The 16,378-nt window shown below is 41.9% G+C and overlaps 1 protein-coding gene across 1 annotated transcript in view; it reads right to left on the bottom strand.

Moving 5' to 3' along the window:
• Positions 1–16,378, bottom strand: part of RBM44 (RNA binding motif protein 44) — a 1,074,496-nt gene that overhangs the window by 933,385 nt on the left and 124,733 nt on the right. The window contains exon 2 of the mRNA XM_033944849.1: positions 16,190–16,215. Within this exon, the coding sequence (XP_033800740.1) occupies positions 16,190–16,215 (26 nt within the window). The remainder of the gene's footprint in view (positions 1–16,189; positions 16,216–16,378) is intronic.

Genomic DNA, 16,378 nt, shown 5'->3' with positions numbered 1-16,378 from the left:
CTGCCATGCTTACAGATGTGTGACGGATCTTGTCTCTCATGGCAATGCCCTTACCGACCGCACAGCCCGAGCTGCCAGTCTCTGCCCCCTCCTTCGGCACCTCTGTATACCATCATCCCTTACACCCCAATACACTTCTCAGGAACAGACTTGGGCATGCACTCTTTCGGGCCAGTCTGTCCTGAAACGGGGGTGGATACAAAATGTGCCAATGTACCAATTCAAGTGCCAGTCTGGACCCACACACTGATACTTCAAATACGAGCACAGTGAGTACCCTCATATTCATTCCTCAACACCTGGCCCTCACGATTGTCACAAGATGCCATGATCTGGCACACTCTGGAGAACCCACTATAAAATTGACTCTCAAGAGACATTTCTTTATCAATCACCTTGATCAGCTAGTCCGGAATATGGTCAGACAGTGTGTTGTCGGTTCTAGAATAAATTCCCCAATCAGATGACTGCCACCTCTTGGACACCAACCTATTGGAACACATTCGATGCAGGTCCTATCTGTAGATTTTACCCACATGCCCATTTCCCGTTCCTTCAGTCACTTCCTAGTCTTCACAGACACCCTGACTAGATGGGTCAAAGCCTTCCTTACTTGCACTGAACGCGCCAGAGACGTAACCAAACACCTCCTGAATAATTCCGTGCTTTGGCAGTGACAACGGCCCCCGCTTTCATTGCCGATGTCGTCCAACAAACTGCTCAGGCTCTCCAAATTGAATAGAAATTACATACTGCTTACCATCCTGAGAGCTCTGGTCAGGTCGAAAGAATGAACAGAACTCTTAAGACCCTTCTCACGAAACAAATTGAAGAAACTAATCTGTCCTGGCCTGTCCTGCTGCCTTCTGTTCTTTTTCAGATTAGATGCACCCCATCTAAACCCACCAAATTGTTCCCATTTGAGCTCATGTTCGGCCGGCCACCACCCAGGATCTGTGAACCCAGATCCTGGTTCCTTTGCTACTCTGGGATCAGATATCCTCCAGAGTCAGGTCCAGTCTTTAGCTAAGGCCCTTTAAGAGCTCCACAAATGGGTCCTGGAAAGGGCCCCCACTATCGATAGCTACACAAGTCCATGGGTATGTCCCTGGAAATACAGTATGGCTAAAACTTGGAAGTCAGACTCCCTGAAATCTAGGTGGATAGGTCCTTTTACTGTCCTAATTTCTTCTCTTACAGTTGTCAAAGGTGTCCGAACATGAAACTTGGTTCCACTACAACACAGATCTTCAGCTGAAGCTTTCTAAGACCTCAAAAGTTCTGAATATTTACCATTGTACTTAGCAGGTGTTCTGAATATAATTCTTTATAAGTGTTTGAGTTTAATTGACTGCCTGTGGTTCGCCACTGCCTTTAGCAAGTGTCTTGAGTATAACTGTTTGAAGTTTTCTAAGTTGTGCCTGAAAGAAAAATGAGCTTCCTATATTAGTATATATATATATCTGATATGCTCCACATGGGAGCCATGTCTTGCCACTGGGGTTGTGCTCGAGTTTGGCAGGGAGTCACGTGATGCTGTGAACGGGGAAGGACGTGTTTCAGCCCTGCTCTGGGAGCCTCCTGCCTCATCGACCTTATATTTTGCTTGAGACTTTGAGTGGTTCACCCTAGGATTGTGCTAAATAAGTGGCTTTCTATGGACAGATATTTGACAACGCCACCAAGTCCAGTGATGGCTGCGAGAGGGGCAAAGAAAGATTGGGTTAAATCTGTGGAGGACAAGATGGTGGAGCGGCCTAGTTGTAGTGGCGCAGTTACGCAATTTTCTGAAGCTGCATTGGCGGATCTTACCACGGCAATGGTGTCGGCATTGGAGCCACGATTTGAACAACTATCGGGGCATATGTCTCGTCTTGAGCAATTACTGACTGACACCACTCAGAGGACGACGGAGTTGGAATCGAGGGTTTCCGCTGTCGAGGATGAGACGCATGGATTTCAGGCGGAGTTAACTACTTTACAGTCTTTGGTCATAGCTCAAGCGGATAAAATAGACGATCTTGAAAATCGTTCTCGGCGGGGAAATATGCGTATTCTTGGCTTATCAGAAATTGTTTCTGATTCTGCTCTCATTGGAGCTGTAGAGCATTGGATCCAACAGACTTTCAGTTTTCCTGAGGGCTCTGGGGTGGTGCGCCTGGAGCGGGCGCACCGCCTGGGCCGTCGTCGTGAGGGGGAGACTTGTCCTAGGCTGGTACTGGTGAAATTTCATAATTATTTGCATAAAGCTGAAATTTTGCGGCAATATAAATCAAAGCGTAGTGAAGTGAAATATGAAGATCATCTTATTCGTTTATTTGAGGATTATTCTGCTGCTCTTTTGGATAAACGCAGGCCCTTTCACGCAGTTTGTTCTAAGTTGGTTGAGAGGAAGCAAAAATTCATGTTTTTGTATCCAGCTATATTGAAGATTTTTTCGGAGGGCCAATGGATTGTTTTTGATTCTTTTCAGAAGGCACAGGATTTTATTAATTCACAACCGGTGGATGGTGGCTCAAAGACCTGACTGTGTGTTTCATTGTGGACATTGATTTTGAAGGCACCGGGAGTGCTTTAAGTGCTTAGCGGACTTTGTTTTGGTTCTTATAATGTATGGGCCTGGTGGATTTTTTTGGGTGGTGGCTTCCTTTTCAGATGGGTGTTGGGATCGGTGGGGCATGGGGTCCCAGTAGCATTAAGCGTGACTTCGAATTTCTCCCTGTTTTGGTTGGGGGGATGCAGTGGGTGGATTGTTTGTGTGAGGGTATGGATCGGGGGTGGTTGGGATTGTTGTTGTTTGTGGGATATTGGGAAGTTTGGGGGATATTGTTGGGATGGGTTTATTTTGGAGGGGTTTTGATTTATTATTTGAGGCATGGTAGTGGTGTGGGTATGTGCGGGCAGGAACATTTTAGGAGGATTGTGTATGGTTACTTTATAGGGATCTCTCAGATAGGGGCTGGGGTCTGGGAGATCAGCTTTATTTTGTATTTTTTGTTTTTTGTTTTTATTTGTTTTCTGGATACTTAGGCTGTAATGAAGTCTCCTAATTCTCTGAGGTTAGCATCTTGGAACGTCTCAGGTATAAATTCTCCAATCAAGCGTTCCAAAATTTTGACTTATTTAAATCGCACAGCAGCGGATATTGCATGCTTGGTAGAAACTAAATTATCTGCAATAGAACATGCTAAATTGAAAAAAGATTGGGTTGGTCAGGTGTTTTTTGCATCTAATCAATACAAAAAGGGTAGTGGGGTGGCAGTTTTGATAAGGAAACATCTCCCTTGCCAAGTCCATTGCCTGTCTGTAGATCCTTATGGTAGATATTTATTGTTACGTATGCAATATCAAACCAAAATTTTGTATTTGCTGGTGGTTTATGCTCCAAACGTCTACGAGCATGCTTTTTTTCAAAAAATTGATTGGATTAGTATCTCCTTATTTGGGGAAGTCTTTGGTGGTGTTAGGGGATTTTAATCTTGTTTCTGATCCGCGTGTAGATCATTCTCAAGGTAGTGGCATTCCGATAATGGGACATAGAAAGGGGTTACCCTTCTTTATGTTGGCTTTACATTTATTAGATCCATGGCGCTTATTACATCCTTTTGATTCTGATTATACACATTTGTCTAGAGCCCATGGAACTTGGTCTCGTATTGACTATATTTTTTTGACACATGATTTATCTTCTTATGTTGTTGAGGCTGTAATTGGTTCCATGGCATGTTCGGATCATTCGTTGATTTGGACTGATTTTCAGTTTCTTGCGTCATCCTTGGCGTTTTCCTGCGTATTTGGCATCTGACTCACATTTTCAAACTTATCTTTATAATAAATGGGAAGAGTTTGAGCGTTTCAATGCACAATATCGTAATACTCCTTTGCTTTATTGGGACACTCTTAAAGTAGTGTTAAGGGGAGACATTATTGCCTATACGGTAGCTCGCAAAAGAAGATTAACACAGGGAATTATTACTTTGGAGTGAAAATGTAGATGATTTAAATCTATTTATATTTCCTCTCCAACGGTACCTAATAAGGAAAATTATTTGTCCGCCCGAGCAGCTCTTAGTGCCCTTTTGCATGATAGAGCAAAACAGTTTTTTTATGTTAGGGCTCATACGTATCATCGTTATGGTAATAAACCGGGGCGTCTTTTGGCTAATATCTTGAATGCTGTTAATAGACCAAGTTTTATTTCATTTTTGGAATCTGCGAGGGGAACTAGAGTGACATCTACTGCTGATATTACAAAGGTCTTTTATGATTATTTTAGTCAGTTTTACGCGGAAAAGCCGTTAGAATCTGGTCCTTCTTTGGCTGATTATTTGGCTGACGCGGGGTTACCGCGCTTTAGTGCTCATCATTTAAGTGCTTTAAATAGTCCTATTTCTGGTTTGGTGATTCAGAAAGTGATCAGGGCGATGAAGAGTGGTCGGCTCCTGATAGGGACGGTTATTCTTCTGATTTTTATAAGCTTGTTTGGCATTTGGTGCCAGATCCATTAGTGGATTATTACACTGCTGGTATTAATGCAGGTGGTTTTCCGGCCCCTGCTAATCAGGCTTTGATTACATTGATTCTCAAACCTGGTAACCCTATATCTCTCATCAATGTTGATTTGAAAATACTATCTCGGATTTTGGCGACTCGGTTAGCCGGTTTTTTGTCAGAATATATTTGTGCAGAGCAGGTTGGTTTTGTGAGGGGTAGGCAGTCTGTTTTGAATATACGGAAGGTATTGTTGTCTGTAGTGCATTGTCAGCTTGTGCAGGAATCCTTAATTCTAGTAGGGTTAGATGCGGAGAAGGCTTTTGATCAAGTTAGTTGGTCATATCTTTTTCAAGTTTTAGATTATATGGGCCTTCATGGGTGGTTCCGAAAGGTGTTAACTGCTCTTTATGCGTTGCCTTCAGCAGTATTGTTGGTAAATGGTTGTATTTCTGCTCCCTTCTTAATTCATAGGGGAACGAGACAGGGGTGTCCTCTTTCTCCTTTGTTGTTTTTGTTGTATCTTAAACCCTTATTGTGAACACTTCAAAATGATCCAGATGTGGTTGGGGTCCAATTTAAATCGGGCATAGTCAAATCTTTGGCCTTCACAGATGATGTGCTTTTGGTCTTAACTAATGTACATTCTTCTTTACAACATGCTCTGGGGGTTTTGGAGGAATTTAGTTATTATTCTGGTTATCGATTAAATGCTCATAAATCGGAAGCCTTAGCAATTCCTTTATCGGTGCAAACTGAATGGGAAGGCCCTTTTCCTCTTAAGTGGGCCGATGGCAAGATTAAGTATTTGGGTATATGGATTTCTGGGTCCCTGTCTGATTTACCTTTGCTTAATTTGGAACCGTTGCTTCAGGGTACAGAAACAAAATTGCGTGTTTGGCAATCCTTTCCTCTTACTTTAATGGGTCGCATTGCGCTATTTAATATGATTGTTGTACCACAATGGTTGTATATTTTTCAAATGTTGCCATTATTGTGTTCTTCGGTTTATCATCTTCGTCTTCGGAGAGCCATCCAGCAATTTTTGTGGTCAGGTAAACGTGCGCGTATTTCTTATGCGACTTACGTTGTCGCGCGATAAGGGGGGGTTAGGTTTGCTCAATATCCATAATTTTGCGATGGCTTGTCAACTACGTCATCTTAATGATTGGTATAGAGGGACTTCTCATTTTTCTGTCACACCCGTGGAGCTTGAACTTCTTGCTCCTTATACTGTTAGTACTCTTTTCATGCTCCTGCTCGGTATTTAACACAGGTGTTATCCCAATATCCTATTTACCGTGCGGTTCGTCAGGCTTGGCAATGGACTTGTGCATTTTTTGGACTCTCCTCAGTGAGTTTCCCTTTATTGATCATTAAAGGTAATCCGCAATTTGTCCCGGGAATGGAATCTTCGTTGTTTGATTCTTGGGTTGGAAAAGGGATAGTATATCTTTATCATGTTCTTACTGCTGCTGGGCAGTTGCGTCCTTTTCCTACTTTGGTCCAGGAGTATGGACTACTTCCGGGTGATGTGTTTCCTTATTTGCAATTGCAACATTATATTCGTACTTTACCATCTGAAACTTTAACGATGTCTGTTTTTGATTCCCTGAAGGAGGCATATTGTTTGGAAGCACAATCTTTCATACCTTTGCGTTTTTACCATAAAATTTTGTTGGAGGAAGCCCCGGAATATAATTTCGTTTCTTTGAGCGACCGGTGGTCTTTGGATTTGGGAATCCCCATTTCGGTTGATGTATTACGGTCTTTTTTGAAATCATTGCGACAATCATGGGCTTCTATTCCTATGATTGAAATGCAATATAAACTGCTGATGCGTATTTATATTTCTCCAGCTAGGGCTTATCGTGTGGCTCTACGTTTAGATTCTTGTTGTCCTAAATGTGGGGGGGTAAATGCCACTTTGGGACATATGTTTTATTCTTGTTCTGTGGTGCTGAGATTTTGGACCATTCTTCATCACCATATTGCACGTCTTTGGAATACTAGATGTCTGCCTCATCTGAAGATGCTATTTTCTACTTCTTTATTGACTCATCCTATACCGAGAGGTATTCGTCTTTTTTGTTGGGGAAAAAGTCAATTTTGGTTCATTGGATGGATGCCACTCCCCCAACATTATTGCAGTGGCGTTCTTTGATGATTTCTCAATTGAAGATGGAACGCTTGTATATATCTGAGATGGATTCTGTTCAGGGACGTAATTTACAGCTTATCTGGGAGCCTTTTTGGGTATCCCTGACCGGGTATGCACGTAGTCATGTATTGAATATTTGATTGAGTAGCTTTATATGATTATATTTCCTGCAATATCAATGTTATTCCATGCCCTTTTTTTTTTTGTGTTAATTGTACTTTTTGTAAGGGTGGGAGGTGATTGTTTTTTTTTTACAAAATTTGGTCAGTGTTGCTTGTTTCTATTTTGCATTTGTACTATGTTTTTCCTTTTGACCAATAAACAGTTTTGAACATATATCTGATATTTGTGTTGCCCTTACTTATGCTTCTTTCTTCTGTATTTCTTTCCTATTGTACTTAACAAGTACAACTTTTGCCTGATGTTTGTTTGCATGAAGGAGTTAAGTACAGAAAGTGTCAAACATTTGAGGGTATTTTCTGTTTCCAATCTACTGGTGATGAAGTTTAAAAGTGGACGGAAATCTGCATTTATAATGTTGAGGGTCCACTTATCAACTAGACTCTTATTGTAGACCCCACTCGCTTGGTGTCTTTGTATTGTGATACATGTGTGCTATTTGATGTTTCTCAAGGTCATGGTACTACCCCTAATACAGTTTTGTGTGGCTTCCTAGATTAACTGTGTTATTATACCAAAAGTGCTAAGTATATATGTCTGTATAATCTGATGCCTTTAAGAACTGCCCCTATGAGGAAACCTTCACTAATGGTGGAGCCTGTCCTTTATGAGAAAGTGTCTTGTGGGCCACCTACAATAACCCAAACAAATATCCCCCTAATACCCCGTCTGCCTCCCTTACTATAGATCCTAACTCTGGCCCCTTGTGTACTACAGGCTACTGTAATCCCATTGTTTTCACTCTCACTGACCCATATAACTGGAATGCCAATGTCCAAGTCCAGAAAGCCAGAGCCACATGGCATTGTATATTGATGGTAAAAGGTGAGACCCAGGTACTGTTGTATATGTCCAAATTGTATCCCACTCATGTGCTTCTGTCCATCACTCTGTGGTGTTTCCCCAGTTTTATGAAATTATGAAAGTAGATACTAATATCCTGTAATCACTAGAAATCTGTTTATACAGTTTGCTGTTTATATAGGTCAGACTCTTAATGTTAGCAATTGTTTTGTATGAGGAGGGACTGATATGGGAGAACAGTGGCTATGGGAGGCAATGCAGCTGGACATGTTAAACCTGACTTCACAGACCCTCACTTTTACGTCAGGTCCACGACCTTCACGATGGGCCTTGCAAACCTCCATTGTTGCTTCCCACTGTCTTCAGTGCCCTTCAGACACTGCTTAATGGAACTTCCTATGAATAATGGTCAGCTCCTGATATTTGATACTGGCTCTGTGATCTGTTTGCCTACTCTTGGTTGCCTGCTAACTAGATTGGTACATGTGTACTTTGCATGATCCGTCCCAGCTTCTTCCTGTTACCGCCGGTCGATGGTGAACACCTGGGAGCCCCTATATTCAACACCAGGGGTCGCCAAAAGCGGTCTACTTCCACCAATTCCCTTAAAATAGGTGAATGGGGTAATGACTGTCCTGCAAAATGGATCATTGCTGCTTATGGACCTGCCACATGGACCAAAGATGGCACCTGGGGCTATCGGACCCCAATCTACACGCTGAACTGCATTATTTGTCTACAAGCTATATTCGAACTGATAACTAATGAGACCACCTGAGCTTTGAGTACCATTGGCAGAGCGAATGCTAAAATGTGCACTGCTATTTCTCAGAACTGCCTAGCTCTAGACAGAAAGTGGTGTCTGTGGTAAATTCAACCTCTCCAACTGCTGCCTTGACTTGAGTAAAATGATTGAGGACGATGTGGATCGTATCACCAAACTGGCTCATGTTCCTGACCAGACCTGGCGTGACCTTACTGCAGACTGGATCTCTGGTACCTTCGGCTCCTGGTTGCCCTCTGGTTCAGCACTGAAGATCATCTTGCTGGTTGCCGCCCTGTCTTCTCTGCTCCTTTGCTGCCTGCCCTGTGTAGTCCCCATAGCCATAAAGCTGCTCCACTGAACTATGGACTCTGTTGTCAATCGTTCCACTGCTGCATTGGCCCTTGCCCTCTCCCAGTATCATCTCTTACCCACTGGGGACCCCGACTTTCCTGACCCCTAACTTTATTTTGTCAGGCTTGGCTCCTTAGGTACGCCAGCCTGAAAGGGGGGGAATGTAGGGTCATGAAATGGTTAACTGTTGTTTAAAATATTGCTCTGGTCTACATAGCTGAAGAAAGTTTACAATCTATTGACTTCATCTGCCTAAAATGTATGTCCCTACCTTACCACATTGTAAGCTGAATAGATAAGAGTTTGAGCCATGATGTGCCCTGCCCTTCTGTACATTTAACATTTAGACCTGTAAGAGTTAGATAAGTGACCTGCTAGTGTGAGCTTAGGACCAATAATAATTGTAGAAAAGTTATAGAAGTAACAAATGAAAATTGTAGTTTTTGCATATATTAGTTTGCGAAAAGGGCATAAAAGTCCGTGTATTTCCTGTTTCTGACACTCTAGTAGGCAGGCTATTAACTCCACTAGAGTCTGGTATACCGTAATAAATTTCATGTACTTTCTTCACGTCTCTGACTTTGTGTGTCCAAGTGACCTTTCATGGTCACCCAATCAAAAAATTCAATCAGGTTCGTTTGGCACGATTTACCTTTTGTAAAGCCATGTTGCCCCGGATCCTGTAACCCATTAGATTCAAGGAAGTACACTATCCTTTCTTTCAGCAACACTTCCATTATTTTTCCAACAACTGAAGTAAGGCTCACCGGCCTGTAGTTTTTCTGCTTTATCCCTGTGACCACTTTTATGAATAGGGACCACATCCGTTCTCCTCCAATCCCCAGGAATCACTCCCGTCTCCAGAGACCTACCCCTACACCTACCCCTACCTTCTAGTTTATATGCCTAGAAAAATATTGTCTAAATTTCTCTGCAAGGTTTCTTTTTCCTGCTGTAGTAATATGTAGCCCATCAATGCAATATAGCTTCTTGTCCTTCCATGTATTTCCCCATCCTCCTATGTACTTGAAGCCTTCTTGATGACACCAGGTTTGGAGCCATCTATTAAAATCCTCTGTGGTTTTCACTCTTTGCTCTCCCTTTCCATATGCAGGCAGTATTTCAGAAAAAGCTAAAGTCTTTACAACAGGTTTCACGCCCTCACCAAGCTCCCGAAAAGCTTTCTGTGCTGCAAGTGTGGAGTTGTTGGCCAGGTCATTTGTTCCCAGATGGACATAAGAACATAAGAACATAAGAAGTTGTCTCCACTGGGTCAGACCAGAGGTCCGCTCCCGCGGCGGCCCATCAGGTCCATGACCTGTGAAGTGGTTCGTGACCATTTCTATACCTACCTCTACTTCTATCTCTACCCCTCAATCCCCTTATCCTTTAAGAACCTATCCAAACCTTCCTTGAACCCCTGTAATGTGCTCTGGCTTATCACAACCTCCGGAAGTGCATTCCTTGTGTCCACTACCCTCTGGGTAAAAAAGAACTTCCTAGCATTTGTTCTAAACCTGTCCCCTTTCAGTTTCTCTGAGTGACCCCTGGTACTTGTGGTTCCCCACAGTCTGAAGAATCTGTCCCTGTCTACCTTCTCTATGCCCTTCAGGATTTTGAAGGTTTCTATCATGTCCCCTCTAAGTCTCCGCTTTTCCAGGGAGAACAACCCCAGCATGTTCAACCTGTCAGCGTATGAAAAGTTTTCCATACCTTTTATCAGTTTAGTCGCTCTTCTCTGGACCCCCTTAAGTACTGCCATGTCCTTCTTGAGGTGCGGCGACCAGTACTGGACACAATATTCCAGATGTGGGCGCACCATTGCACGATACAGCGGCATGATGGCTTCCTTCGTCCTGGTGGTGATACCCTTTTTAACAACATCAGTGTTAAAATCCTTAGTTTCTTCCTTAATTATAGTCTGTATTTGCCTGGAACTCCTGGTAGCTGAGGATCCTGGAAGACATTTCACTATTTTGGTCTCCTCGCCTTGTGTTCCAAGGTTAATGCCTCTGATGATGGAATCCCCCAACAGTAATAGTTTTCTGTTTTTGGCTTTTTTTATTTGTGCTTAGGGTGCGCTTGTTCTCTTGAGTTACCTTCATTGGTTCCAGCCCCACCTCCCTTCTGTTTTCTTGAGTATCACAGTGCACTAGTGGAGCGAAGGAATTCTGTAGAGTAATATTTTTGAAGGTGAATGTTTCTATGTTACATGTCGCAGTCTTCCTGAGCCTACTATGACCCATTTATTCCTGGGCTGTTTTATTCTTTGAGGTAGAGGTGGTAAGTTGGTATGATTTTGTGGAGTGATGGAAGACAAATGGGGCAAGCCTTAAGCCTCCAAATAGTATGTCTTGGAATTAAAGCACCACAGTAATTGCATAGAATAAAGATCATCTTGATTGGTTGTGAAGTGAGTTGATTTGAGTAGTCCTGATTATTTGGGTCTCTATATATGAAAAGTGGTCCCTGGGATTGGTGGGAATATAAGTCTTACCCTTATTCCTATGAAGGGAAAGGGAAAGAGGAAATACGATTTAACAAAGGAAAGACAAGGGTTTATTTTTTGTGGTTTTTTTAAATAAGAAACAGGGAGGAGAAGAGAAATTAAGCAGATATAATGCTGAAAAACAGTGAAAAGAGCAGAATATGAAATGCTGAGTAACTTAGCTTTTAGAAGTTCACAGGGCAGCCTTGTTCACAGCACTGTCCCAAAGATAATGCAGTTAACCTTAGAAATAAATCAGAGCCCCTCCCTTCTCCACCTAATCAGCAGACACAATGGCTAAAAACTAGTAAGTCAGAAATACAGGCTGTATACCACCCTAAAACACAGTATTTTAAAGAAAAATGCAGGCTCCATAACAAATCAGTGGCTACCTTAAAACACAGGATTTATAACAAGATTTTCCCTACTTTAGTCACCCTGTGCCACAGGCACCAGGATTTAATTAGAGTTAATAAAGTCTTACCCTTAATCCTATGAAGAGGAAGAGGAAATAAGATTTAACAGAGGAAAGAGAAGGGCTTATATTTTTGTGCTTTTTTTAAGTAAGAGAAATTAAGCTGATATAATGCTGAAAAACAGTGAAAAGAGCAGAATATGAAATGCTGAGTAACTTAGCTTTTAGAAGTTCACAGGGCAGCCTTGTTCACAGCCTACTTCTAGGTCCCTCCTCTTGTTTCTCCATGCCTCCATCCCCTACTACTTTCCCACTTCCTCTTTGATCTGTCGCCTTGAGCTTGTATAGGTTTGTGCAACTCACAAATGGAAGATTAGATTAGATCTCCTGCTCTCTGCTCCAATCTCCTGCTCTCTGCCCTGATCTCCTTCTGCTCTCTGCCCCGACTCTCCTGCCCTCCCAGGCTCACGAAGTTAAAAAAAAAGTAAAGTAATTAATAATAATTATTTATTTTTCTTATATACCGCCCTACCAACAGTTTTGGGTGGTTCACAACAGAAAAAGAAAACTAAAACATTTCAGTGAAAAAAACACAATTTCATAAAAAAACATACAGCAGTCAGATACAGCATTAGTTATGTTTAAATTATTTTTATTATTCCAGCAGTAAGAAGCAAATACAAACAGTAGTACCATTCAGGAAATAACATTTTCAACAATATAATCAGTTCCCCTCCCCTCCCCAAGAATCCATGGCCAGTCCAACAGCTGAGAGTGGGAATAAAATCTTAAAGATTCAAAAGTCTACTGCGAGCACGCGGTGTGAGGTCCTGCCAGAAGTGCTCCCACACCTGACAAAATTTGCGACCCGGGCCAAGAGTCAAGTCTCCCACCATGCGTCTCTCCAGTGTTGCGTGCACTATCATTAGGGATCTCCATTGTGCATATGACGGGGGATCACGGGAGAGCCAGTTGGTGAGGATGGCTTTTTTTCCCATCAAAAGGGCTCTGGAGATAAATGCTGACATTCCCCTGGGTTTGGGCGAGGCTATATTATAAAATCCAAATAACGACCTCGGTTGCGGAAGCCATCGCCTTCCCCAAAGCGATGTGGTATATAGGCCAAGATGTCTCCAAAACTGTTGGATTGCGGGGCAGGCCCAAAACATGTGACTCAAAGATGCATGAGCCTGATTGCATTTCGGGCAAGAATGCGACGCAGTAATCCCCATCCGGGCTGCATGTTCCGGTGGAATGTAAAGTCTAAGAACAATTTTTAATTGCATTTCCCAGTGAGTAATATTGGGTGACACCTTCTGAATGTTCTTCAGGACCCGTTGTAACTGTTGAGCAGTCAACTGGCAATGCAAGTCCTCAGCCCATGCTGTCGCTAATATATCCAGATTCATACTTGGTTGGCAATCCCAGATCCCCACAATATGAAATCGTAGAGGAATCCTCTGTTGGGCTGAAAGGCTGAAGAGTTCCAAAAGCACCTCCCTGCAGACTTCAGTAAGGGCAGCCACTGGGAGGGACTGAACATAGTGGCGGATCTGGTAATAGGCGAAGAGATCATTAGCCTGTAGGTCAAAAGTCAGTTGCAGCTCGGCAAATGTGACCAGGCTCCCCTCCTCCGAAAACAGGTGAAAAAGATATTGTAGACCTTGTGCTTGCCACCTAAGAAAGGTGCCATTTTGTATGCCCGGCTGGAAAGCTCCATTGCCCTATATAGGCAAATATAAAGACACCCTAGAAAACAATTTGGCTGTTTTACAGACCCATCTCCATGTCCTTCTGGCCGGCGTAAAAATGGGGTAGTGAGACACCAAAGGACGCATCCTCGGATCCGCCACATGTAGAAAATAGCTCACATGAAACGGAGCCAGCAAAGATAACTCCAGTGGTGTAGCAGAAAAATCAGATGTTCCTCTAAATTAATATGTCTCATCTGACAAGCCATAGCATACCAACGTACATTTAATAAACCATAGCCCCCCCTATCCCTGGGCAGACACATCCATAGCAAGGGCATACGTGGTCGCTTACCACACCATAGAAAACGCTGTAGCTCTTTCGTTAAACGAATGTTATGGGCATGGGACAGCAGCAGAGGTAAAACCTGAAAGCGATATAACCATTTGGGAAAGAGCACCATATTAAAAAGGGCTACCCGGCCCGCCACCGATAAGGGAAAAGTGGACCAATTCTGTAGATGTTGTGAGGTGTCTTGAAGCAATGGGGTGATATTGCTGGAGTACAGGGTCGTTAGGTCTCGGGGGATCTATACCCCCAAATAATACAGCATTAGTTAAAATACAGTTTCAAATATTACTAAAAAATAAAAAGTTTAGAAGAATAAAAATAGAACCATATTGTAAAATTAAAATCAACATTCTTGTTTATCAAATAAATAAATGTAAAGTAAGAGAAGATATGAGCAATCAGCGGATTTATCCAGGAGTTCATCTTCCCAGCCTGATACTCCAATGTCCTGTCCAAAAATGTTTTGTAACAGCAGGCACTTGGGGCAGGGAAGATGAACATACCCGAGTTTCTGGTACCTTTTGTTGAACAAGACAATTTCAAATAAGAAACCAAATAGGATGGCAATAGTCCAAAAAGTGCCTTATAACAAATACACCCAAACTTAAAAAACACTCTAGCCCCAAATGGTAACCAATGCAATTTAGCATAAAAAGGGCTAACATGATCATATTTTTTAAGACCAAAAATCAAACATATAGCAGCATTCTGAACCAATCAATGTCTTAATAAAGTCTTTTTCGGTAGTCCAAAATAAACAATATTACAATAATCCAAAGTAGATTGGACCAACAACCGGAAGGACTCCATTTCAAAAAAATTATTGATGGTCCTCAATTTCCACAGTATTGAATAACTTTTTTAAATTAGCAAATCTGTATGCTTCCTAAAAGTTAAACTACGATCCAAAGTTATTCCCAAAATTTTCAAATTTGACACTATCTCGAAGCTTTGACCCTTCAATTGGATAGTTGTTTCCTTGCTAGGAAAATCTTAGTTTTTCCGGGGTTAAGTTTCAACCTAACCTGTGACATCCACTGTTCTACCTTATCCAAAATATTAGAAATTTGAGTAATCAGCTCTTTCGAGATAGCCTTACAAGGTAACAATATGGTGATATCATCTGGCATAAATGTAAAACATTACACCCAGGCTTTGAAGTAAATATGCCAGAGGAACTAGATAAATATTAAACAGCATTGGGGATAGAGGAGAACCTTGCGGAACTCTACATGAATTCTTCCATGAAGAAGAATAGTTATCCTCAATAAACACTTCATATGTTCTCTGTTCTAAGAACCCTCTAAACCAGTTTTTTACATTACCACTGATCCTAATTGAATCCAAGCAGTTTAACAGTTGATCAGCAGTGAAGTTCCTCCCGACTCAAAAAAAAAAAAAGTTTCAAGCACGGTGAGCATGCGCAGAACATCTACAGGCAAAGTAGATGGTCTGCGCATACGTCGGAATCACTGGAGAGCGATCCGGGTGGTCGGTTGGGGGTGTAATTCTGAATGCCCTCATTTGCATGAGGGCGCTTCGTGAATCAGCCCCCTGGCCATGGATCAGATCGTTCACGGATCGTATCCGATCCATGGCCTTAGTGAATCTAGCCCTTAGTTTCTCAGCCTTTCCATCTTGTCTCTTTCCACTATCACCACTCCCATCTTTCTATCTCACCCACCCTTGTCTGTCTCCACTCTTAGCCCTCCAACTCTGCCATCCTTCAATTTAAACTTATCACATACCCAACTCTTTACTTTTCTGACTCCAACTCTATCTTCTCCTAACCCCCATACCCTTTACTTAAAAGTCCCTTTCTCCCCCATTTTTTCTTTTTAACCCCATTTCCCTTGGCCCAACAATAATAGAATAATATCTGTTAGTATGTGAACAAAGTAAGTTTACGCTCAATCTATGGTTATTATTCACACTCTACCTACTTTAAAGACTTAGTTTCTCCTTTTGCTCCTTTAAAGGGAGACATTCATGTGGAAGGAGAAGGTGGGATCTTTCAGAAATAATGAGAAATGTACTTACTCCAGATGTTTCTATGCTGCATTAGATTGTCTTTGGTTACCACCAAGCTAGGGCCACCAACACTTTTCCATTGGCCCTTCTTTGTGCTGCAGAGGGAAGTAGGGGTGCCTTTCTATTGTCGTGGTCCCACTATTCCTTCCCAGGAAATTTAAACATTGATGGTCCAAGTCAGACCTGAATTCCATAGCAGCTGTGGTGGCTTCTACTTTGTATGGCCACCAGTAGGGAGTTCTAAGCATACCATTACTTGAAATGGCATGGCTTTTGTCAGCTCTCTGAATTTTAAGTCTAAAGATTACTGCTCAGTGCAGGATGTTATGATGTTACAACCCAACCCAAACACAGGCATCAGGTATCAATAATAAAATTAACAAAAGAAGAGAAATATAAGCTACCTAATCATTAATAACATCGCAAGAGGTGAAAAATATAAAATTTTAAACTACTTACGCACTGTAAGTATCCATATTCATCAACTGCAAGAAAACACAAAGAGGTTTATTTGTTTTTCTTCAGTGGGAGTTGGTTTTGGTTTGGCAAATTATATAAACAGATTGGATTCCAAGTTTATTTACAGTTTTTTTTTTTTTTTTTTTTTTTTTCTCCATGAAAATTTTTATTGATTTTATATAAAACCAA

Source organism: Geotrypetes seraphini, chromosome 5, assembly GCF_902459505.1.
Source record: "Geotrypetes seraphini chromosome 5, aGeoSer1.1, whole genome shotgun sequence".
In the NCBI taxonomy this organism is placed as follows: Eukaryota; Metazoa; Chordata; class Amphibia; order Gymnophiona; family Dermophiidae; genus Geotrypetes; species Geotrypetes seraphini.
This window is presented reverse-complemented; position numbering and strand designations above follow the sequence as displayed.